Genomic DNA, 23,958 nt, shown 5'->3' with positions numbered 1-23,958 from the left:
TGACTCTTCTGTACACTAAGGTTTGAGCAGCGCTCTGGAGAGGTTCACGTGGAAAGCTCAGATGCATCTTTCGCAAAGAAAAAACTCCAGAAGTGGTGCTGTTTGATATCAGTCCATTTGGAAATGGTTAAGTCTTCATAATGAAAATGGACAAATACAATAAGAGAAGACACTGAATATGAGGCATAATAACACTAAAATAGCAGTGCAATAGCTGGCATTTATTGACCATTCCTCGGGTGCCAGGTTTTTTGCTAAATGTGTATATTCTGCATCCGATTGAATGGTTCTGAAATGTAAAGTAGCTTCTAGGCAAGACCCTGACATACTGTAGCCTGTCTCCACCACACTATGTGACCTGGCTACCGACTCGTTAGCAATCAGCTATACTTTGAATACATTTGTTTTTCTATATTCCTTGGGGACAGGATCGACATCCGATGTTGTCCCTGTGTCCCCATGTCCCCAGTGCCTAGCAGAATTCTTAATGCCTCGTGGGGACCTGCTTATTGACCTTCACTGAGTCGAAGTCAAAGAGGAAAAGTTCTTGCTTTGGGTGCAAGAATGAGGTACAACCTGCATGAGGATGAGATGGAGTGAGAATTCAGCCTGTGGATAAGTGGAAGCAAAGGCCATATGCTGGAGTGCAGAAATGCATCCATGCAGAATAACTTACAGCTTGTGTCCTGGGGCCCTTTGTCACTCCCCCGGAAGTCCTCCCAGCCCCCTTTCCATCTCATTTATTCGGTCCTAACCCGTTACTAGCGATATACTCTTAGACAAGTCAGATGTCATTACCTCCACTCACAGCAGCAATGGTCTGCAGCTTGGTTGTAGGAAAATAAAGGAAAGATCTTTGAATTTAAGTAGTGCTGGGTTTTTTGTTTGTTTGTGTTTTTTGTTTCCAGATAAATAAAATGGAAAGAAAGAGGCACAAGCAAGCGAGTTTTGGGTGTTTCCAAGAGAGTGATTATAATGCACTATGAACTCTAGGCTGGAGGTGAATTAAGTAAAGGCAAGAGGGAATAGGGAGGAGAAACAGGCTAAGTATATATTGGCTCAGGGGCACCTGGGTGGCTCAGCTGGTTGAGTGTCTGACTTGATTTCTGCTCAGTCCTGATCCCAGGGTTGTGGGATTGAACAACCTGAGAATGAACATTGCTGAGCATGGAGCTTGCTTAAGATTCTCTCTCTTCCACTGCTCTCTCTCTCTTAAAACAAATTAAAAATAATATTGGCTCAACAGACTGGTGGTATAAGACTTGTTGCAGTGGAGTACTAGGGTTAATGAAGTGGAAAAACAGGAAGGAGCATAGGATTGCAGGGTACACGAAACAGAGACTGGGAAAGTGGTGTAATTTCTGGGATGATAAACTTCAGGGAGGAGGTGACTGTAATAGGGTAGAAGCAAAGGTGATAAGAGATGAGGGGGTGCTCTATCCCCTACTTTCCAATATTCTGTTTCTATTGTATTATTGCACTTACAGAACACTTAGGAAAAAATGTCAAATAATAGCTGTGGTAATGAATGTCTGTCTCATTCCAGACTTTAATGGGGCTGCATTTATCATTAACTATGGAGCTATTATTGCAGATAGCCTTTATCATGTGAAGAAAATTTCCTGCTATCTCTAGCTAATTGCAGTGATCCTATGGTTTGCTCCTTTGACCTATACATATAATGAAAAAAAAAATTTAATAATAGATTTTTCTAAGATTGAACCATCTTTGCATTCCTGGTAGGAGTCATTCTATATTAGCCTTCTGTTACATTGCTTGATTCAATCTGCTAATATAATACTTTGGATTTTTCTATCATAAGTCAGATGGTTGGCACTGTATCCTTAAGATCTGCACAACTCCCATTTTCCTGTCTCCTTCTCTTGGCTACCTACATTACTGACTTTCAAATTGACTCCTAGCTAACCTCTTCCTGTTTCTGTAAGTTGATGTCTTACTCCACCTCGTCCTTCCTGTCGCTAGTTGTGTCTACACTACTGACCCTCTGATTCCTTTCTTCTTTAAGCTGGTCTTACAGCCTCCTTTACTCAGGGTGTTCTTCATTGAGGGTGAAGTCTACCTGTAATGCTGTGATATTTTTCCAGCCTTCTCTCTGGGCTGTCTGGGGATGACAGGTGCACCTTGGTTTGGAGGGCAACTCTTTCTTTTTTAGCTTTTGCTTTTTGAATCCAGGTAAAATTCATGTAACATAAAATTAACCATTAACCATTTTTTAAAAGTTTATTTATTTATTTTGAGAGAGAGAGAGAGAGAGCAAGTGAGCATGAGCAGGGGAGGGGCAGAGAGAGAAAAAGAGGGAGAGAGAGAATCCCAAGCAGGCTCTGCACCATCAGTGCAGAGCCTGATACAGGGCTCAATCTCGTGAACTATGAGACCGTGACCTGAGCTGAAATCAAGAGTCAGACGCTTAACTAACTGAGCCACCTGGGTATCCCACATTAGCCATTTTAAAGCATATAGTTCAGTGGCATTTAGTACATTCACGGGGCTGTATAACCATCACCTGTATCTAGTTTCAAGAAGCTTTATCACTAGTAAAGGAAACCCCTCACCCATTAAATAGTCAATTCCCATTCCCCCTACCCACCAGCTCCTGGCAGACACTGGTCTGCTTTCTGTATCTGTGGATTTACCTGTTCTGGATATTTCATATAAATGCAACCATACAACTTGTGACCTTTTAGGGCAGAGTACACAGATGTTCATAGCTTCACTACTCACAATAGCCAAAAAGTGGAAACAATCTAAATGTTCAACCAATGAATGGATAAACAAAATTTGATCTATCCACACAAGGGGATGATCTTCATCCATGAATTAAGTACTGAAACATGTTACAACATGGATGAACCTTGAAGACATGCTCCATGAAAGAAGCCAATCTCTCTTGTTGGCTTTGTGGAAAGCAAGCTTAGAGAACGTACAACTAATCTCGGAGGCACAGTGGGTAGAGGAGTATGAAAGTCAGAAATCAGTTTGGAACCAATATGCAGCAGAGGCCACATCTTACCAGTTTATCTCACTTTGTATGCTTCTTAGCTATCGATGTTGATAAGTTACACCTCCCAGTAAGTAAGTGTGATGCTAAGGACTCTTCCGGACGTTCTACAACCCTCACTGGTTGATGCAAAAACATTTTGGGGCTATTAATGCTGAAACTGCGTTTTCTGTTTCCAGTAAGAGATGCTAAAAACCTTGTACCTATGGACCCCAATGGCTTGTCAGACCCTTATGTGAAACTGAAACTGATTCCTGACCCCAAGAGCGAGAGCAAGCAGAAGACCAAAACCATCAAATGCTCCCTCAACCCCGAGTGGAATGAGACATTCAGATTGTGAGTTAAAATTATTATGCCCAGCGCGGGTGGTGGGCCACCTGAGATCGGGGAGTGCCTCTCCTAGCTTCCATTTCATTCCTCCCTTCCCTCCTGCCCTCTCTCCCTCTCCCCCACCTCCCTTCTCTTCCTCCCCCTCCATATGCATTTTTGCATTGCAAGCCAAGTAAAAATTGGAACTTATTTTTTTTAATAGAGTTGAGAATGTCTGTGGTGTGGGGAGTGGGTGGGATAGAAAATAGTGTGATGTGTTGCTAGGTGAAGGCAAGTTGTGGGAGAAGTGGTCTCTGTGAACAGCGGGACATAACCCATAGGGTGTGGTGATAACCCCTCTAGGACTCAGTTTGTAGATATGCATGTGCTGAGGCTGCAGCCTGCTGGGAGTTCTCTGCTAGCTTCCATGGTGGGTCTTCCCTGGCTAGTGCTCCAAGAACCTGGGGCCACTCTTTGATGCATTTGGGCCCACGAGTGTTAGTTACGTGAACCGATATTTATTGAACATATCGTGGTTATAAAAAGCACGATATTCAATGATCTAACTCCATTGGCAATTTCATCCCCAATAACCAATGGTGCTTGAGGAGGCTAAAGAATGTGGCCAGAGTCCCCCCAGAAGATATGGGGTTGAGGGGGATTCGGCTTCCAACAGTCTGACTCGCCGGGACTGTGGGCCCAAAGCATGACTGCTTGGGGGAACGCCATCCCCTCGCTCCTCTCTCAGGGCAAAACTGGGGGCCCATCTCAGCCTCATTCAAGGACGCACCTCAGAACCATTGGCCCTGACCAGCACCAACGAGACTTTTTCCTCTGTACACATCCTCAGCCTCATGCGAACTCACGCGTGTGCAAACACTCGCGCAATTATATAATTGATATCCGCATTTCTTAGAGTGACTGTGGCAGCAGGGTTTCCTGAACACCACGAGCCCTATTAAGACATAAGGCAGCAGGAGTAGCTAGAACTGTTTCTGTCAGAGCTGGCCTAGGTCCTCTGCTCGGTTAAGCCACAGCCTGGCAAACTGGCAAAGCCTCTCCCTCCTTGGGGATCTTGTCTGGGATTGGAAAGAGAATACGTTTCTTGCAATATCTTGTACTCTTTAAAAATTCCTGCCTTCGGGGGCCTTGTCCTCTTAAACATTTCATCTGCTTGCAAAATCACTGTGACCTCCACTGACTTCTCTCTTCTTTCCCTTTGCAGCCAACTGAAAGAATCGGACAAAGACAGAAGGCTGTCTGTAGAGATTTGGGATTGGGATCTGACCAGCAGGAACGACTTCATGGGATCTTTGTCGTTTGGGATTTCCGAACTGCAGAAAGCTGGTGTTGATGGCTGGTAAGGAGGATTTTGCTTTGAAAGCTACCATACAGCTTGGTCCATCGAACGTGGGAACAAGTATGTTTTCCTTTTCCTCCTAAAATGAAATACGAAGGCAGAGTCACAGAGTGATGGCCGGTAGATTGGACCTACCTCACATATATGTTTTATTTGGTCCTCGTGCTTAAAAAAAAAAAAAATCACTCGCTAGTATTTTCAAAATCAGAACACTTTCCATAGAAGTCTGGACTTCTGGCTTGCAAAACCAGAAATACCTGGACGACTGGGCCTAGAAGGCAACGGTTGAGAACAGGTGAGTCGTTAATGCCCCCTCCAGACAGGACACGGATTTTCTGTTTGCTATAGTCTTCACTATTCTATTGTTTTCTGTCTGTCCTACTTGACGCAGTTCTATGTCTTGGCTGGCCCCATGGGTGCTAAAGTGGCTCTCACGATATACCCTAAAGATATTTGCAGTCCACTGTCAGATTCTGGTTTTGTAAGAAGATACTACTCCATTGGGCCCGCCTACCAAGCCTGGCCACAGAGGTACTGGGAAGAGGCTGTAATGGTCTCTTTTGTTCCCTTCTTATGGCAAAAAAAAATCCTTGCTCCCATATTCCCAGCAAAGAGGCTGGGTAAGCCCTCTGGGCAACAGTTTCTCTATCATCTGAGGAAAGGAGTCAGAATACATAGTCTAACCTGGCACCATAGCTTTGGGCAAAGCAGGGGTTAGTGGATGCTCTTATCTCTTTAAGAGAAATGGTCTCCTTTCTGAATGCCTTCATTCAGGGCTTTTTCAGTTACAAGTGCAAGAGAATAAGAATCCAACCGGTGTAGGAAGAAAGAGAATGTAGCATCTGGACTCCACTCTCTTCCCATTGTTCACCTTACAACTTCCCTGTCTGTCCTCCTTATTGTAGACTTTTATCCAAATAGATACTGAGTCTGTATTCCGTTTGGGTCACTAGAGATCCGTCAGGTATAAGACAAACACGCCCTCATGGAGCTTAGCTTCTGGAAGGGAAGAGAAGAGGAAATGTCAGGAATAACTAATAATCAATTATTATTGATTGTGAAGGAGGACAGAAGCTAAGTGTGTATAAAAGTAAGAATAGTAGGGGCGCCTGGGTGGCTCAGTCGGTTGGTCATCCGACTTCAGCTCAGGTCATGATCTCACGGTTTGTGGGTTTGAGCCCCGCGTTGGGCTCTGTGCTGACGGCTCAGGGCCTGGAGCCTGCTTCGGATTCTGTGTCTCCTCCTCTCTCTGCCCTCCCATGCTCATGCTCTGTCTCACTCTGTCTCTCAATAATAAAATAAACGTAAAAAAATTTTTTTTAAAAAGAATAGTAGTAATAAGGTGTGTTCAAGCACAGCTCACAAATGGTTAACAACATTAATTCTCAAAAAATAGATAATGAGCATTTGTCACAGTTTTCCTTAGCTCACAAATTGGAAGCCAGGAAGATGAATGGCTGATTCTGAAGTTTTGAGAAGCTGATTCAGGTATGCAAGGAGACACAGGAATGCTGACATAACGTTGTTAAATTAGCGGTGACACTAGCTGGTAACCAGGGCAATGAAATCACAACCACGGAGGGCATCCGTCTACCGGACTGGAAGAACTTCTTTTTTATATATATATTTTAAGATTTTGTTTTATTTTTTTAGGTCTATTTATTTATTTATTTTGGGGGGTGGGTAGAGGGGGAGAGAGAGAGAGGGAGAGCACTTGAGCTGCAGAGGGGCAGAGAGAGGGCAAGAGAGAATCCCAAGCAGGCTCCAGACTCAGGACAGAGCCCAATGTGGGGCTTGATCTCACAGACTGAGATCACAACCCAAGCCCAAATCAAGAGTTGAACACTTAGCCGACTGAGCCACCGAGGTGCTCACAACCCAGAGAGATGAAGAGTTGCATGCTTGTCTGACTGAGCCAGCCAGGCGCTCCAGACTGGAAAAAACTTCTAGAAGTTAGTGTCTATCTTTGCAGAGTTGGGAGGCCATCTAGGTCCTATTTGACTGTGGCTTATAAGTAACAAGACTAAATAATAGTAACACTTGGGGCGCCTGGGTGGCTCAGTTGGTTAAGCGTCCGACTTCGGCTCAGGTCATGATCTCGAGGTTCGTGAGTTCAAGCCCCGCGTCGGGCTCTGTGCTGACAGCTCAGAGCCTGGAGCCTGCTTCGGATTCTGTGTCTCCCTCTTTCTCAGACCCTCCCCTGTTCATGCTCTGTCTCTGTCTCAAAAATAAACGTTAAAAAAAATTAAAAAAAATAGTAACAACTAATAAGTAGAAGTGAGGAAGGAGAATTAATTAGAAAATACTCCCACGTGACAGTGAAAGGTCACACTGCCATCTTTTTGCCATTTTCCCAAGTTTAACGAAGGTGCGGAAATCCTCAGCAAAATACTTGCAAACCAAATCCAATAATCCATTAAAAAAATCATTCACGATAATCAAGGGGGATATACCCCAGGGATGCCAGGGTAGTTCAGTATTCACAAATCAATCAGTGTGATACATCACATCGACAAGAGAAACGATAAAACCCACAGGATCATAGATGCAAAAAAAGAAAAAGCATTTGACAAAGTAACAACCTCCATTCATGACAAAAACTTGGGTAATTTTTCTTAGCATGTGGTTGATCTGACTTCCCATGCTGCCATTGTCACTACTGACAGATTGCATGTTCCTTTCTCTTTAAGTCAGGAGTAAAGAGGTTAAAGAGAAAGGATGCACAACCCTACGGGGTCTAAGTGAGACAGGAGAGAGAATATAATAATAATAATTACAAGAACAATAGCTACCACTTATTGACTCATACTGGATGCCAGACTCTGTGCTGATCACTTTCCAGATGTCCTGAAGTCATACACAGGTACCCATAATAGCTTCTTTATTTTCTATAATGCACCCAGACTTTCTTACGTGGTTCTGTGACCTCCTGGTGGCGAGGAGAAGGGGACCATCCTGCATATGGTACCTTCTGGGCTTCACTGCCACGAAGCGGCCGATCCTACCTGGTCCCTGAACCTGTGCCCGCTGAGGCAGGACGGGTCCTTTCCCTGGCTTTGGAGCATCATCTCTGTCTCCTGCACGGGGACCCGGAGTGCCATCTGGTTTCTCCCTGTTTCCCCGGCCTGCTGCTCCTGTGACGTTTGGCCCTCCACGTAGGTCTGTGTCCAGGGCTCAGGGAGAAGGTGGGGCAGAGCCCCTCTGCTTTTACCCTCTCCTTGCTCTCTTCTCATGGTTCTTAAGGCCCACAGGGCAGGGCTCTCTCCCACAGGTGCCACTCCTTCCTTGGTCCCATGCCTGCCCCCATCGACCCCCTGGAAACAGACAGCAGAGCACAGGGAGGACAGAAGGACCAAGTCCAAACTATCCCCGCATGTACACCTCATCATCCTTCAACTGTCCTGCCAGTTCTGGGTGCATCGTCGTTCCTGGGATCAGAGTAGTCGAGCAATGTGTGAAGGGACACACAGCTTGTAAGTGACGCGCTTGAATTTGGGCCCAGGTCTTTACGATGCCAGGGCCTAAGCTCATGCACACCACATTCCACCTGCTGGGACTGGGATTGGCAGAGGCTTAGAGGGTAGATGGGTGGGTTTGGACCCTGGGTCTCCTAAGGGGATGGATGCTTTGTGACTTCAGGTGTAGCACTTCACCTCTCTGCACTATAGCCTTCTCAGCAGTTACGATTCCATCCATCAGAGATCATTCCAGCCCCCCTCATGCCCCTTCTAGGAGAATCGTGAAGCCGACGAAATTAGAGGAGGGAACTTTTGCTAAATAAAATCTCCTTTGGGATTTTTGCAAATAAAAGTCCTGTTCAGATTCAGGGCCAACACATCTATGCTGGTGTCTTGGCTGTAAATGTATCAAATTCCAGAAATTCGCATTCTTGTCCCCATGTGATCTTGGGTGAGTTATGTCTGGTCTCGGAGACTCAGTTTCCCCATCTGGCGGGGACTGAGCTCTCCCCACTCTTCTGTTGCGTGGCGATTGAAGACCATGTGACAGATACACAGCAGCAGCAGCTGTGAGAGCTCCCAGATGTGGTGTGCCAGCCTCAGGCCCCTCATCTGCCACTTTGCCACCAGCCCCGCATCTGTCGTCAGATCCGCTGCTTTGTTTCTAAATTTTATTTGTTTCTCCTGTCTCCTTTCCTTCCCCTTGTTCTCCAGAGGTTCCTCTGTTTTGCTGTGGTTTATTTTTCTGCAAAGAGGGAGCTCTGGGATTTACATATCAATTCTGCGTTTCGCTGTTCTTGTTTTCTGTGGGTTTGTTGGGTCGTTGCCTTTGAATTTCAGTTCAACGTTGCGCTAATTTATTTTTCCTCTCTGAACTGACTCCGCTCTTCAAGAATAAAGAACAAGCATTAGAGAGAATCAAGATTTCCTCCAACTCGTGATATGTTGAGTTCCAGCCTTTGTTGCTTGTTCAAGGTCTGCACTTGTGTTTTTAATTTCGTTTCAAGCGTGCTTTTATTCAGGCATTTTGGAAACCTCTGACGCTAGCTTTTTGTTTTGTTTTTCATTAATAATGTCAAATGACAGTACGGTACTTTATGGTCAGAGAATACGGCCTGTACCCTCCCCACCCTTCCCCTTTCTTTCTTTCCAATTTAGCTTAGTTCATTGTTGCTAAATGTTCACATTTCGGGGTGCCTGGGTGGCTCGGTCGGTTAAGCGTCCGACTTCGGCTCAGGTCATGATCTCACGGTCCGTGAGTTCGAGCCCCGCGTCGGGCTCTGTGCTGACAGCTCAGAGCCTGGAGCCTGTTTCACATTCTGTGTCTCCCTCTCTCTCTGCCCCTCTCCTGTTCATGCTCTGTCTCAAAAATAAATAAACGTTAAAAAAAAAATTAAAAAAAAATGTTCACATTTCAATACAGAGATTATATTTACTACTCATAGGGCATGCATTTCAGTGTTTATTAATTCCATCTTAATATAATATCTAGATCTCTTATGCCTTCCTATTTTTTTATTTGTTTCATCTGACCAAAATGTATTGTGCTCTCTAAGGTTCTCCCAGTAATGATTTATTCAAACATCTGATTTCATCTGATGGGTTTGGTCTTATATGTGTGTGGCATCATCACTGACCACATGACTCTTCAAGACTTATTTTCAAAAATGACTTCTATCAACACTGAATTATGTTTGTTGCCATAGATACTCTTTGCCCATGGTTTTGCCTTGTGGCTGACATTTCTTCAGTGGATATACATCGCGAGTACCTATATACTGAGGAGAGTTTGGTGAGCAAACAGGCAAGAATCTTTGTGTTCACAGAGTTTTCTTTTTATCTGGAGAACAATATACAAAATTTTTAAAGATGAGTAGTAAAAAATAGCACATTTGAGGCTGACAAATGCTATAGAGAAAAGTCAACAAGAAACAAGGATAGGGAATGCCAGGCAGTGGTGATAATCTGATTTATTTAATACAGTTCCCAGGAAAGGACACACTGAAAAGGTGACATATGGCAAAGGCCTGAAGGGGGGGTGAGGGAGTGAACATGTGGAGGTCTAGGAAGGGATTGTCCCAGATGGCAAGAACAGCAAGTGCAAAGGCCCTGAGGCAGGAGCATCCCTAGCAGGCTTGAGGGGCAGAGAAGTGACCTATGTGGCTGAAGCTGGATCTGAAAATGGGGTAGTGGTGGGGGGCAAGGACTGGCAGGATCGGGGGGAATGCTCGGCAGATACCATGGGGGCCTTTTAGGAACTTTGTCTTCTGCCCACAGGAGTAAGTTGAGAAGCCAAGGAATGAGGACATCTGATTTACCTTTTAACCTGCCACCTTTGGTTGCAGAGTGGTGAATACAGCTTACCTCATGGACCCTGTGCGTTTTCTTCTGCTTAATCTGAGTCCTTTGGTTTGGTATAACAAGCGGTGTGTTCTTGGACATAAAACAAAACAAAACAAAACAAACCCTGAATCTGAAAGTCTTTCTTCTTTTCCCTAGGGAGACGTTTTAATGTTTATGGTCATAATTGCCATATTTCCATCATGGTGTTTCTGATTCTGAGGGTTTTTTTCCATCCTATTTCATTCTTTCCTTCTTCTTCTTCCTTTTCTTCTTCTTTTTAAAAACATTTTAATGTTTATTTTCGAGAGAGAGACACAGAGTGTGAGTGGGGCAGGGGCAGAGAGAGAGATAGAATCTGAAGCAGGCTCCAGGCTCTGAGCTGTCAGCACAGGGTTCAACCTTCTTCTTCTTCTCCTTCTTCTCCTTCTTCTCCTTCTTCTCCTTCTTCTCCTTCTTCTCCTTCTTCTCCTTCTTCTCCTTCGCCTTCGCCTTCGCCTTCGCCTTCGCCTTCTCCTTCTCCTTCTCCTTCTCCTTCTCCTTCTCCTTCTCCTTCTTCTCCTTCTTCTCCTTCTTCAGACAACTATTATATCATTGTTACCTTAAAATTATGTTCTTTAAGCTTTCTTTTGGTGTTACTAATAATGTCATTTGGCTTATTATTTTTCTTTTGAAAAAAAAAAAAACAAACCCAAAACAAAAAGGCTTTGGAATCAGACTTCCTGGGTTAACATCTGTGCTCCATCATTTCCTCGCTGTGCACTCTTGGGCAACTTACTTTGCCTCTCTGACTCCTTTCCTCATTTGGAGATAATAGTGGTGATTATGTCATAGGAGTGCTATAATACTAAAATAATTAATATCAGTGAAGTGCCCAGTGTCTGCTGAATAGTAAGCACTCAGTAAGTGTTAGTGGTTATTATAAATTGAATAATTATTAGAAAAATATATAAGAGAAAAAAAATATTATCCAGAATCCCACTGCCCAGGAATAATCACTATTGATTAAGAGGTTCTTTTCTGTGTGTCTGTATTGTGTGCATGTGATTGTGCATGTGTCTGTGCTCATGTATGTGTGTATGAAGCAAAAATGAAATCTTATTGTACATCGTGTTTAGCAGCTTTTGCATTTTTCACCTAACCATGTGTAATGAACACTTCTCCCTATAAATCACTCATCTTGGGCAACATCATTTTCTGTGGTCCATTCTACAGATCTGCCTCCACTTACAGAATTATTTCCTTATTATAAGATGTGTAATGCTTACCTATGTAAATAACTCTACAGCAAAAATTCTTGCAGCAAAACCTTTATGCACAGCTTTCATTATTTCCTAAGGAATCTCTAATCCTGGAATTGATGGCTTTGAGAACATATGTATTATTAAAGCATTTGCCAAACTGTTCTGCAATTTTTTTCGATTTACATTCTCACCAGTGCTGTGTGATGCTTCTCATCTCACCCACACTTGTCAACACCTGGTATTGTAAATTTCAAAGATATAATGCAAGGATTATACATATTTTGTTACTAATTATACATATTTATATAATACTCATTATCATACATACTTTGTTACTAATTATGTTGAATCGTTTCATTTGTATATTGCCATTTGTTTGTATTTACAAATGGCTGTGTCCTGATTTTTGCCTCTCATTTTCTTATTGAATTATAAGAACTTTTTATATAAGATGGATCATGATATGTGTTTCTTGGTATATATGTTGTGATATTCCTTCCTTTCATGTTGTATGTTAATTTTGGTGAGATGTATTTTTCTTTTTTTTAAGTTTATGTATTTATTTTTAAGACAGAGAGGGAGAGAGAGAGAGTGTGGGGTGGGGTCGGGGTGGGGGGGAGAGGGAGAGAAAGAATCTCAAGCAGGCCCCACACTGTCAGCACAGAGCCCGACATGGGGCTCGATCTCACAAACTATGAGATCATGACTTGAGCCAAAATCAAGAGTTGGATGCTCAACCGACTGAGCCACCCACGTGCCCTGAATTTTTCTTAATGGTATATTAAGCATTCACTTCAGCCCTAATCAATATATAAATATCAGCCTTAATTGCCAGAAAAATTTCTCAGGTTTGTCTTCTAATTTCCTAATTGTTATCTGAATTATCCATTCTAGTGTTCATTGTTTCCAGCGGATTTTTAAATTTAGTAATTATATTTTTCTTTTGAAAGTAGCCTTTTCTAATCTCCCATGGTTCCCTTTTCAGAGATGACTTAGCCTCTTGAATCTCATTGAAAGTACAAAACAGGTGTTTTTTAGAATTTTCTCTCTTTTGGCAATAGTTCTGTTTCATGGGAGGTACTTACCTGATTTCTCATTGTTTCTCTTTATTTGAATGAGTTTTTCATATATGCAGTTATTTTTTTATATCTGCCCATCCTTGTAGACTGATGAGCACAGGAATGATGAGTTTCTCAGTTCTAATTTTTCAAATTCAGATGAAGGGAGAAAGGGGTCTTGTGAATTTTTTGGAATTTTTCCTTGTCAGAACAGTGATCCTGTTCCCTGTGGCTATTTTTGAGAGATCCACTGCTGGAGACAGCTACCCAATAGGCAGCCTTCCTGCGCTAGAGGGGGCATTTTCCCCTGCTGGTTTTGTGCAACTCCAAGTTGGAAGGGATCCCTCCTTTCCTTTTCTTACAGGTACAGCGTCCTTGTTCAGCGGCAATAGTGACAGCACACCGTCTACAGAAAACAGCAGGGCACTTTGACGCATCCCATGCTTCCTGACTATGGACCAGAATTGGTGACTGTCATCCAGTCCCTGTGGTCTGGCCCAGGTTGTTAGTGGGGTTCAGTCAGAGGTCCCATTGACTGGTCACAGCTTGATCTGTAGTTTCCAAAGTGGCTTAGACTGTACACGGTTTGGATGGCTCATGGTTGGGCATTGGTAATACTGAGTTGTACCCTGACCAAACAATTCTTTGGCCAGCGCTCCTTCAAACTTTCAGATTAACCACAAAGAGAGAGTCCCTTAACATTGTTGCCGTACCCTTAACATTCTTTAACTCTTGCTGCTGGCTGAACTCTCATGTTAACAAAGAGGTCCAGGCATTAGGCTCAGAGCCTCTGATAAGCCAGGCCATCTGCTAGGACTTGTGTAACTTTGATTTGCATACATTTACTCTTCTATAGTTCCTTTACTTGTAACCCATTGGCTTCCTTCTTGAAGTGTATTTATCATTTAAAAAAGAGATGATATAATGAAAAACATCAAGTTGACCATAATATCTAGACTAGGAAAATTCACAAAGGCCAATAATGTTTGCCAACCACTGCTTCATGTTCTCTTACTATGACTTTAATTTGTGGGAATTCCTAGACGTCTCTGCTGTGTGGATGGCACCCTTGATTGCCAGCAAAGATACAGTTGTTCTCCTACGTTTGCATTTCTTTTGGTCATTTCAATGGAAACTGGGAAGAAGGTAATTGAATATTAAACGTGGAGGCCTAAAGGCTCAACTAGTCCCCTCTGCTTTGAATCACCTCTCCTCCTATTTTTAGAAGCTGCTGAGGAAGGTTTGTGAGTGGAGGAAAAGTCATCATGAAAATTGTGAACTGGGGTTAGGAAGTCTTTCTTTGGGAGTGAGGTGGTTTCCCCCCCCCCCCCCCTCTAGTGACTCAAATATCTTTGGAAGTTTCCTTCTCCTTCCTCACTCTCGTGTTACCCTTTGAGTAGACAGAAAGGTCTTTGTGGTCAAAAGCCTACTGAAGCCATCTTGGTTATTAGGATAATGTCAATATCAGTAATGATGATGATGATTTCTTTTATCTCTTGCTAAATGCCAAGCACTATGCTTATCATTTTACATGAGTCACTGGATCTCAGCTTGACAATAATCCTGTGAAAAAGATTTTTTTTAAGTAATCTCCGTGCTTAACATGGGGCTCAAACTCATGACCCTGAGATCAAGACTCACGTGCTCTTGCAGCTGTGCCAACGAGGCGCCCCTGAAAAAGACTTTTGTTCCAATTTATTTGTTTATTTTAAATGTTTATTTATTTCAAGAGAGAGGAGAGAACTCGAGTTGGGGAGAGGCAGAGAGAGGAGGGGTGGAGAGAGAGAGAATCCCAAGCAGGCTCCACGCTGTCAGTGCAGAGCCCGATGCGGGGCTCGAACTCACAATCTGTGAGATCATGACCTGAGCTGAAATAAAGAGCTGGATGCTTAACCGGCTGGGCCACCCAGGTGCCCCTGTTCCAATCATAGATGAGAAAGATCGAGGCTTAGAGGGCCTAGCTTGCTTATCCAGTGACCCAGGGAGGCAAAGGCAGAGGTGAGATTTCGACCCAGGCAGACTTTGACCAGGGGCTTGTGTACTTACCCACTGAGGGATGCCGTTTCTCAAGAGGTTAATACAGGGCACTTTAGGAAGGCATCTGCAGAGAAAACAGCATCATGGAGACAAGTCTGTAGTCATCCAAATGCTGCTGAGTGAGTGCCAGGATGCTGGGAGAACGTGATAAGAATCCATCAACTATGGGAGATCTTCATAGCATTCTTTCAGAATGAGAAAGCACTTGGTGGAGAAAGTATGTGTGTGTGGAGAGAGAGGCAGAGTCAGCCAGAAGTTTGCATCTTATAAACACAGTACATTCATTTTTTCTGATATCTGTGGAATAGTGACAAAAATACAGCATGCCTGGGTACAAACATGCATGCACACACACACACACACACACACACACACACACACACACGCTCCCCAAAAGAAAAAACCCTCAACACGTTTTTTAAGGTAGAGCTGTCTACAGTCTTCCTTTTCTTATCCTAATCAACAAAATAATATCAAGTCCAGTCATGGAATTTGTCATGTCTCCTTGTCTCCCTTTAGGTTTAAGCTGCTGAGCCAGGAGGAAGGCGAGTACTTCAATGTGCCCGTGCCGCCAGAGGGAAGTGAAGGGAATGAAGAACTACGGCAGAAATTCGAGGTAAGATGTCTTTCTTTCTACACCAGTGGGAACTGGTTGAGTCTGCCTCTGTGCCATTTTGCCCAGTTATGGTGTGGTTTCTACCAAGGCCTTTCATGACTCTGTGCCTTTGCAATATTATTCCGCCTCCCAGAAAACTCCTATGTATCCTGCAAAACCCCAGCCAAACGTACCCTGTTTTGTGAAGCCATTCCCACCTCCCTGTCCTCATTTAGATTTAGACTTCTCCTCGAAAGTGCTCATTCGCTCCTTGAGTCCTTGTGATGGTAGCTTGGACTGGGACGGTAGTAATGGTAAATGAAAGAAGTGGACTGAGAAGTGATATATTTTGGAGGCTGAATCAACTAGGCTTGCTGAGGGATAGAATCTGGGTTTGGATCTATTGGCGGGATGGTGCTGTACTGTTAACAAATGGACTTATTTGTGCTAATGACTTCATGAAATGCTCATAGGTGTATCTTCCAAAGATGAAGAGCCCTTGGCCGTAACCTTGGACTAGAGTGCTGCCTCTACATTTACCTTAGCTGAGCCCCCTCCCTTCTGTGGGGCCAATAAACCCATTTTCAGCTACATGAGAGGAGCAGATGTGTAGGACACATTCCAGTTTTACAAAGAAAATGTTTCGGGGAAGATGGATTTGAGTTATTTCATTACCTATGTATTGAATGATTTTAAAGTAGTTTCAGAAGGGAAAACACATTATTTTGTTTGCACAAACTCAATATACTGAGTCTGATGGGAAATCATCAATTCTAGATAAACAGTGGTGGCCTGCTAAATCCAAAGAAAAATGAATAAAATAGCTAAAATGAATTAGATCACTATCATTTGTTCATCAAGTAATCACACAGGCAAATAAAAAAAAATTGTGACTAGGTAAAGTTCTGTGAAATAGAGGTCCATGTTACTTTGAGAACATCTACGAGGGAGATGTAACTTTGTCTCAGAGGACAGGGAAGGTGTCATTGAGGCATCAACAGTGCAAGTTAACTGAATAGAGAGGCAAAAGAAAATTCCATTCAGAGAGGACAGCATGTGCAAAGGCCCTGTGGTGGTGGGGTTACATGGCAACTGTGTGAAATTTAAAGGCCAGTGTGGGTGGAGGAGAGAGAACAATGGATGAGTACAAGGTAAGACTAAGGAAGTAGCTGGTCATCACAGTAGAAGGACTGCTGGCCTTGGCAAGGATTTTGGCATTTGTCCCAAGATCTACCTTAATTTCCCCCTCAACTTGACAGAAATAGCATTTAAGTATTGACTCTTGTGCCCTCCACAACACTAGACTATGGTGATGGGTCTGACCCAGGGGGAAGGGAACATCCCTTCCTGGAAACCAGTGGGACAAACACACGGGCGGCCTTGGGCTTATCGGTCACTCTCCAGTGAACTTGGTAAGTGAAGGTTATTGCCGTGGAGCCGGCTCAAGCCCATATGAGCTGGTAAAAGGACTTCCCACGCAGCAGGGCCAACAGCTGGACTTGACTCACCCTTCCAGAGAACACCTTCCATTGCTTTCCCTCAGCTTCTGGATGAAGGTATGCCCATTTGCTGCCCTGTCAAAAATGTACTGTTGTGGGGACCAAAAAAAAAAAAAAAAGGCCCCTATTTTCTCACATAAAATAAAGTCTCAGTTTGCAAAATGATCTCTTCCATCCTAGGGCAGCCGGGGTGACATTTCAGGACGTCAAAGAAAACAGTTCCTACATGAACATGGCATTTGTTGGGGCCAGTTATTGGCATGAAGTACAGGGCTGCTTTATCTGCGTGCAACAAAACGCATCCGTTTATTTCTAGCAAGAGCCTGCAAACGCTTGTTTATGCCTGAATTATAATTGCCCCATACCATAGTTGTTGATTAAAAAAAAAAAAATGCTTCCAACAGACCGAAAATTATTCTCAGACACATAGAGAAATTTCAGTTGACCTTGAACGTGAGAAATGTAATCCCTACGCAATAAGCAATTAGCACCCAGAATGACTCAGAAATTACTTTCAAGCCTCTTATCTGGAGAAATTCTGAGTGATGGTAAAATCAAGCTGCTGGACTTGGGGTAATAGAATTTCACGGTAGGGTGAGCTCAGTGCAGTTACTGCGTGGGGTGTATTTCAGAACATCTGAGTCGGCTCAGCCTGGGGGCCTTGTGTCTGACCACGGGCTTGCCTGTGGGCCAGAGAAGGGAGAACTCCACTTTGGACGGTTCAGAATGGGTTTTCTGATGGTCTTGGGATTTTCTTACGTAACAAAATGCTTACCGTGTGCCCTTTATTATTTTAAGTGCTGCGGAATATTAACTGAGTTACTCCTCACAACACCCCCGAATGGGAGATACTATGAGCACCCCCATTTTTGTTGTACAAATGAGGAAACTGAGGCCCAGACAGGCTAAGCAACTTTCTCACATCCCATCGCGGGTCATCATCCCGGGTTGAGTTTTCCCCAGAAGCAGACCGTAAAAGATTCACGCACAAGTAGTTTCTTCAGGAAGTGATCCTGGGAAGCATCACTGACGAGCGGGGAGGAGACGCTGGGAAGGCAGGAGGCCGGGAAAGTGTGTGTCGTGAAGCAGGTCAGCGCTGTGGGCCGCTGGGATTTGACTCGTCAGAGAAGCTGAACGTGTGCCTCACGGGGTCCCATGTGGGGGACGCGAAACTGCAGTATTTATTATCCACCGGCTCAACGTCTGCCGCTGGCTAGCGGCTGCGTTCAGTGGCGTTAACGGCCAGCATTTGCCGCTCGCCCTGCCTGTGGGTTCCGCTTGCTCCTGCAACCAGGAAATGAACCCACAGGCAGAGCTGCAGGTGTGAGCCGTAAGGAGCCTCAGGTGTGGAGAGGACAGTGCCGGGGGTGGGTGGGCTTGGAGGGACACCTGGGCCTCGTGGGTGCGGTGAGAAGCCTGCTCTGTTCGGGTGGTTCAAGAGCCAGGCTGCTCGGATTTGAATCCAGCTCTGCCACTTTTCTCGCTGGGTGACTGCAGGCAAGTTACTTTAACTGTGAGCCTTTGCATCCCCATCTGTACAATGGGAGAATCACAACACTTCTTAGCTTCCAAGGTTATGTGAGGATTGAATGAGATAATGCGTTTAGAACGACGTCTGGCACGTCATAGCATATAAATGTCAGGCCACTGTTGCCATCGTCAGCTTCCCCCTTGGAATAAATAAAGCTCAGAACGTGTTCCTTCGGAGCTTTGGAAGGGCCGCTTGAGGATCAGGAAGGATCTCCAAGCCTCCTGAGGCCTCGCCTCTGCTGCTGGTCCTGGGGTGCCCCTCCGGAGCTCCTTATAGGGGTGGGGGTGACAGTGGAGTCTGTAGGTTAAGCCAGGGGAGGCACTCATCATCTGAATTGGAGCCCTGGGTGCCGGCCGCCGAGACGCCTCTGCTGCCCTCCAGCACAGTTTGGAAGGAGGCAGGCTTCTTGCTCAGACGCGTGGTTAATTTGCTTTCCCTTTGAGTGCTGGATTCTAGGGCTCTAAATTGCAGACATGAAAAGACAACTCTTAGTGTACTCCTGTATCTGAAGACACATCCAACCCGGAAAGATAGGGGCTAATTTTAATTTGGGCCTCAATTTAAAAAGTTTTGCTCTTTGACAAAGTACCTGCTAGGCCTGGGGCTCCTGGGGATCATGGGACTTTCAGAGGGGACCCAGGATGGGCTTCCTGTCCTCCACAGGCTCACCGTATAGGGGGTCACAAATCCAAATGCTTTCAGGAGCCAGGCAGGAAACAAGGAGGGAAAAAAGCTTGGTGTCATACAATAGGGCATGGTGGGGACTGTGGGAAACTGGAGAGAACATGTCCTATCTAAAAACACTATGCCTTGCTGGATGGGGCCCCATGTGGCCATATTTACTTCCCTGAAAGAAGCTGCAAATATGGGTTTTTATAGAACATCTGATTTTCAACAGTTGTCAATTAATTTAATTATTAAAACAACATCAGCACTGTGCAAACCAGGCAGATGGGGCCATTAGACTTCTGATCCAGAGTTTAGAATCTGGTTTAGTCTGTTCAGGCTGCTATAACAACAACAAAAAACCCGTGGGCTTAAACAGTAGAGACTTTTTTTCTCACAGTTCTGGAAGCTGGGAGGTCCAGGATCAAAGCTGCAGCCTGGTCATATTCTGGTGAGGGAGCCCGTTCCTGGTTCCTAGATGGCTCTCTACTCACTGTGTCCTCACCTCCTGGAAGGACCCATGGAGCTCTTGGTGGGGGAAGGACTCTTCTAGGAGGGAGGTCACTGCTGCCCCCCATGAGGGCTTCACCCTCATGACTTAATTCCTTCCCCAAAACCCCACCTCCTAATGCCATCACCTTTGTGGGTTAGGATTTTAACGTGTGAATTTTGGAGGGGAGGACCCAAACCTCATAGCCTACATGGGGGTTGGGGGAGACACAAACACTGTAGTTTGTATGGGGAACATACACTCTATAGGTCTATAGCCTGTACCTATGGGAAAAGTCACAGAAGCAAGTTGAGATGGGGGTGGAAAGAGGGTTTGGGTCCCATAATTCAGAGGAGGGAGGTTGCTCACAAGACTGAGGGATGAAGCTGCTCCTTGAGGGACAGAAAAAAATTTTTGCACCAAGCAAAGGCAAACAGAGAAACTGGGTGAGTCCCTCACTCGTGCTTCACTGGCCGGCCATGCTGAGACCTGCGGTGTCCCCCTAAGGGCCGGAATGGGGGCTGGGCACCAGGGACGGTCAGGATTTGGATCCTCACAGGTTGGAGAATGCAGTGTGTGGATTGAGTGGGTCCTGACTTGGGATTCCAAGAAGGTGGGAGATGTGGTCCTAAAGCAGGGAAGACGGTAGGGTCAGGGAGGAAGGAGGGAACGTGTTCAAGTCGGGACAGCCTGGGCAAAAATCCCTGGGGCCAAGGGTGAGGATTTGAGATGATGGAAAGATAATGGCCCGGAAAAGGCAGTGCTACTTCTGCCCTGGTGCTTTGCTTCTCTACCTGATGAGCTCATTTTTTAACCACTCGCTCTACGCCTGTGACCCCCAAACCTCTGTCTCCAGCTCAGATGCCAGTTGCCCCGCATGTGCTTCCCGGGTGCACATGCTTGGCTGCCCCACGGACGCTGGAATCAGCACGTATCTTACTAGGAAATAACTTGACCGTGCGTGTTCACAGCAGCTCTGTTAACAGCCCCCCGAATGGAAACGACACAAATGCCCGTAAAGAAGAGAATGGATAAACGTAGACAATGAACGCTATTCAGCAAATACAAAGGGACAAACCACTGATTCAGGCAACAGCACGGGTGAATTTCGAGAACGCAATGATGAGCGAAAGCAGCCAGATGCAAGGACTGCTTATTCCATAAAGGGAAGCCTGTTAGACTTTCACAGATCTTCACCAAATGTGTGGATTTCCCTCACCAAGAAATTCTCCAGTCCTCCGTGGACACCAGCTGGGTGTTCTAGAATTTAATTCACGGATGACACCTGGAGATGGTGTAGACCCCACAGGTTGAGGGCTTGGTCCCACAAGGCTGTCCCCACTTTAGACTCCAGTCGCAAATTGTGGGCTCTCAGCTCACCCACACTTCTGTCTGAGTTGCTACCAATCAGGGGTCCCCACCACCCCCTCCTCAGATTTGATAATGCTATAATGGCTCACAGAACTCAGGGAAACACTTACTTACTTCTACTGGTTTATTATATATTAAGGGATATGATAAAGGATACAGATGAACAGCCAGATGAAGGGATACACAGGGTAAGGTCTGAAAGGAGCCCAGGAGGGGCGCCTGGGTGGCTCAGTCGGTTGGGCGTCCGACTTCAGCTCAGGTCACGATCTCGCGGTCCGTGAGTTCGAGCCCCGCGTCGGGCTCTGGGCTGATGGCTCAGAGCCTGGAGCCTGCTTCGGATTCTGTGTCTCCCTCTCTCTCTGCCCCTCCCCCGTTCATGCTCTGTCTCTCTCTGTCTCAAAAATAAATAAATGTTAAAAAAAAAAAAATTTGAAAGGAGCCCAGGAGATTCTATCCCCCAGGGGGTTGAGATTCACCACACTGGAAGCTCTCTAAACTCCATAGTTTAGGGATTTTTATGGAGGCTTCATCATGGAGGCATGACTGATTATTAACTAACTCAGTCTCCAACCCTGGGATGGGACTGAAAATTCCAAGCTTCTGAAAAATCATGGCTTGGTCCTTCTGGTGACCATGCCCCATCCAGGAGCCCACCAAGAGAATTAGAATACAAGATGCTCCTATCGGGAAATTAACAAGAACTTTAGGAGCTCTGTGTCAGGAACCAGGGGCAGAGACCAAATATATCTTCCTTATTATGTCCCACTCTATGGTTATGGCACACTGTATGATTCCATTTAGATGAAGTTCAAGAGCAAACGAAACTGATCTATGAGAATAGAAATCAGAACAGAGGTTGTGTTCGTGGGAGTGGGGATTGGCCGGGAAGGGGCACAGAGAAGTTTCTGGGGGTGATAGAAATGTTCCCTCTCTTGATTGGGGTCTGGCTTCATGGGTGTATCCATTTGTCCAAATTCCTAGAACTGTACGCTTGAGATTTATGCGTTTCAGTCTATCCACTGTAATATTTAAAACATTAATTTACAGGGGCACCTGGGTGGCTCAGTCGGTTAAGCATCCAACTTCAGCTCAGGTCGTGATCTCGCGGTTTGTGTGTTCAAGCCCTGCATCAGGCTGTGTGCTGACAGCTTGGAGCCTGGAGCCTGCTTCAGATTCTGTGTCTCCTCCTCTCCTCGCTCTCTCTCTCTCTGTCTCTCTCTCTCTGTCTCTCTCTCTCAAAAATAAACATTAAAAAAAACTATTATTATATACTAACTTGGATGTAAATTAAAAAACATCAATTGCAAAAAGAGGAAAAATGGTGGATGCTTTGTCAGCAGGACAGGTGGGGCAACGACAATGAACAGGCGTATCCTGAGGAAGAAGTAAACTTCAGTTTAAGCCCCTGTGGGAAAGGGGGGAGTCTCCGTGTGTCTGAAGTCAGGCTCTTCCCACCCTCTCACCCACATCTCCTTCTCCACTTCTCCTCTGAGTGGAGAAGCATCCTGTCCTCATAGATGCTCAACACAGGAGCCAAGGGCTTCATCCCTGAGCCTCTCTCCCAGTCTGCACCCAGCTCCGATAAGTCTACCTCCAAACCGACCCACTTTGTTCCCTCTATGCCGGAGACACCCGGCATCTGGCACCTTGATGTCTCTAGTCACTTCCAGTGGTTCCCAAACTCACCTCCTTCAAATGGGTCTCTTCTGTGGACTCAGGGTGATCTTCTAAATGGAATATGATCATACCAGGGCCTCCTTAAAGCCTTTTATGCTCATAATTAGCATTGACTTCTTCTTTTAAAAATGTTTATTTACTTTTGAGAGAGTGAGAGAGGTATGGGGGGAGGGGCAGAGAGAGAGGGGGCCAGAGGGGCTCAGACTCACGAATCAGAAGATCATGACCTGAGCAAAGTCAGATGCTTAACCAACTGAGCCACCCAGGTGCCCCAGTATTGACTTCTTGACAGGGGTAAGTCCTGTCCATCCCGTGCCACATCCACCTTGCACTCTGTGTTCCGGCCAGACTAAATGGCGTTTGGTTCTTTGAATATGTCTTGCTCTCTGCCCATAAATGCTGTTCCTGTTGCTGGCACCAAGTTGTTTATCTGGATAACTCCAGAATATCCTTTGGACACAGGGTGGGGGACCCAGTTCCCGCTGCAGTGTAAATCCTTTGAGCATCCATGTTTGGTTTTCTCCCTGATTGATCCTCAGCATCTAGAGTATCACCTGGCAGCTAGCAGGCACTCGGTGGGTAGTTTTTGAATGAATGAGTCTTTCCCGAAATTCAAAACCCTGAAAAAATTTTTGTTGCCTCTTTTGTCTCTAACAGACAGCTGAATAATGGGACAATAATAATATCTGTTGGGGCGCCCGGGTGGCTTGGTTGGTTAAGCGTCTGACTTTCTGACTTTGGCTTAGGTCATGATCTCCCGGTTTGTGAGTTCAAGCCCTGCATCAAGCTCTGCACTGACAGTGAAGAGCCTGCTTGGGATTTTCTGTCTCTCCCTCTCTCACTGTCCCTCCTCCACTCATGCTTTCTCTCTCAATATAAACCTAAAAAAAAAAAAAATAGCTGCCATTTTTTTGAGCACCTACCATGTGCTAGGAATGGTGCAAAGAACTCCAAGATACATTCTCTCATGATCTCCATGTGCTTGAAAAGGGGACTAAGGTTTAGAAACAACTAAATGCCAAATACAACTACGTGCCTACTCTGTACCAGGGAAAGGAGAACATGACAGACAAAATCCTTGACCTCATGGAGCGCATGTTCTAGTGTGAGGACAAAGAGGAGACATTAAGAAAAAGTAAATATTGGGTTTGTAGGATGGTGATAAGGGATATGATGAGAAACAAGTAAGGAAAGGTAATGGCAATGGCTGAGAGCTTCTGCGTGTCGTTGTTGGGCAAGTCTGTCTTATCCGAAGTGAGGAAGCTCAGAGAAGAGGACTCTAGGCACAGGGGACAGCAAGTGCA

The 23,958-nt window shown here is 45.1% G+C and overlaps 1 protein-coding gene across 6 annotated transcripts in view; it reads left to right on the top strand.

Moving 5' to 3' along the window:
• PRKCB (protein kinase C beta) overlaps positions 1–23,958 on the top strand; it is a 330,403-nt gene that overhangs the window by 220,466 nt on the left and 85,979 nt on the right. For all 6 annotated transcript variants that reach the window (XM_042971551.1, XM_042971553.1, XM_042971550.1 and 3 more), the window contains 3 exons: positions 3,199–3,355; positions 4,554–4,688; positions 15,345–15,441. In XM_042971551.1, the coding sequence (XP_042827485.1) occupies positions 3,199–3,355; positions 4,554–4,688; positions 15,345–15,441 (389 nt within the window). The remainder of the gene's footprint in view (positions 1–3,198; positions 3,356–4,553; positions 4,689–15,344; positions 15,442–23,958) is intronic.

This window comes from Panthera tigris, chromosome E3 (assembly GCF_018350195.1).
Source record: "Panthera tigris isolate Pti1 chromosome E3, P.tigris_Pti1_mat1.1, whole genome shotgun sequence".
Taxonomy (NCBI): Eukaryota; Metazoa; Chordata; class Mammalia; order Carnivora; family Felidae; genus Panthera; species Panthera tigris.
The sequence above is the reverse complement of the archived record's forward strand: the minus strand, read 5'-3'. Positions and strand labels throughout refer to the sequence as shown.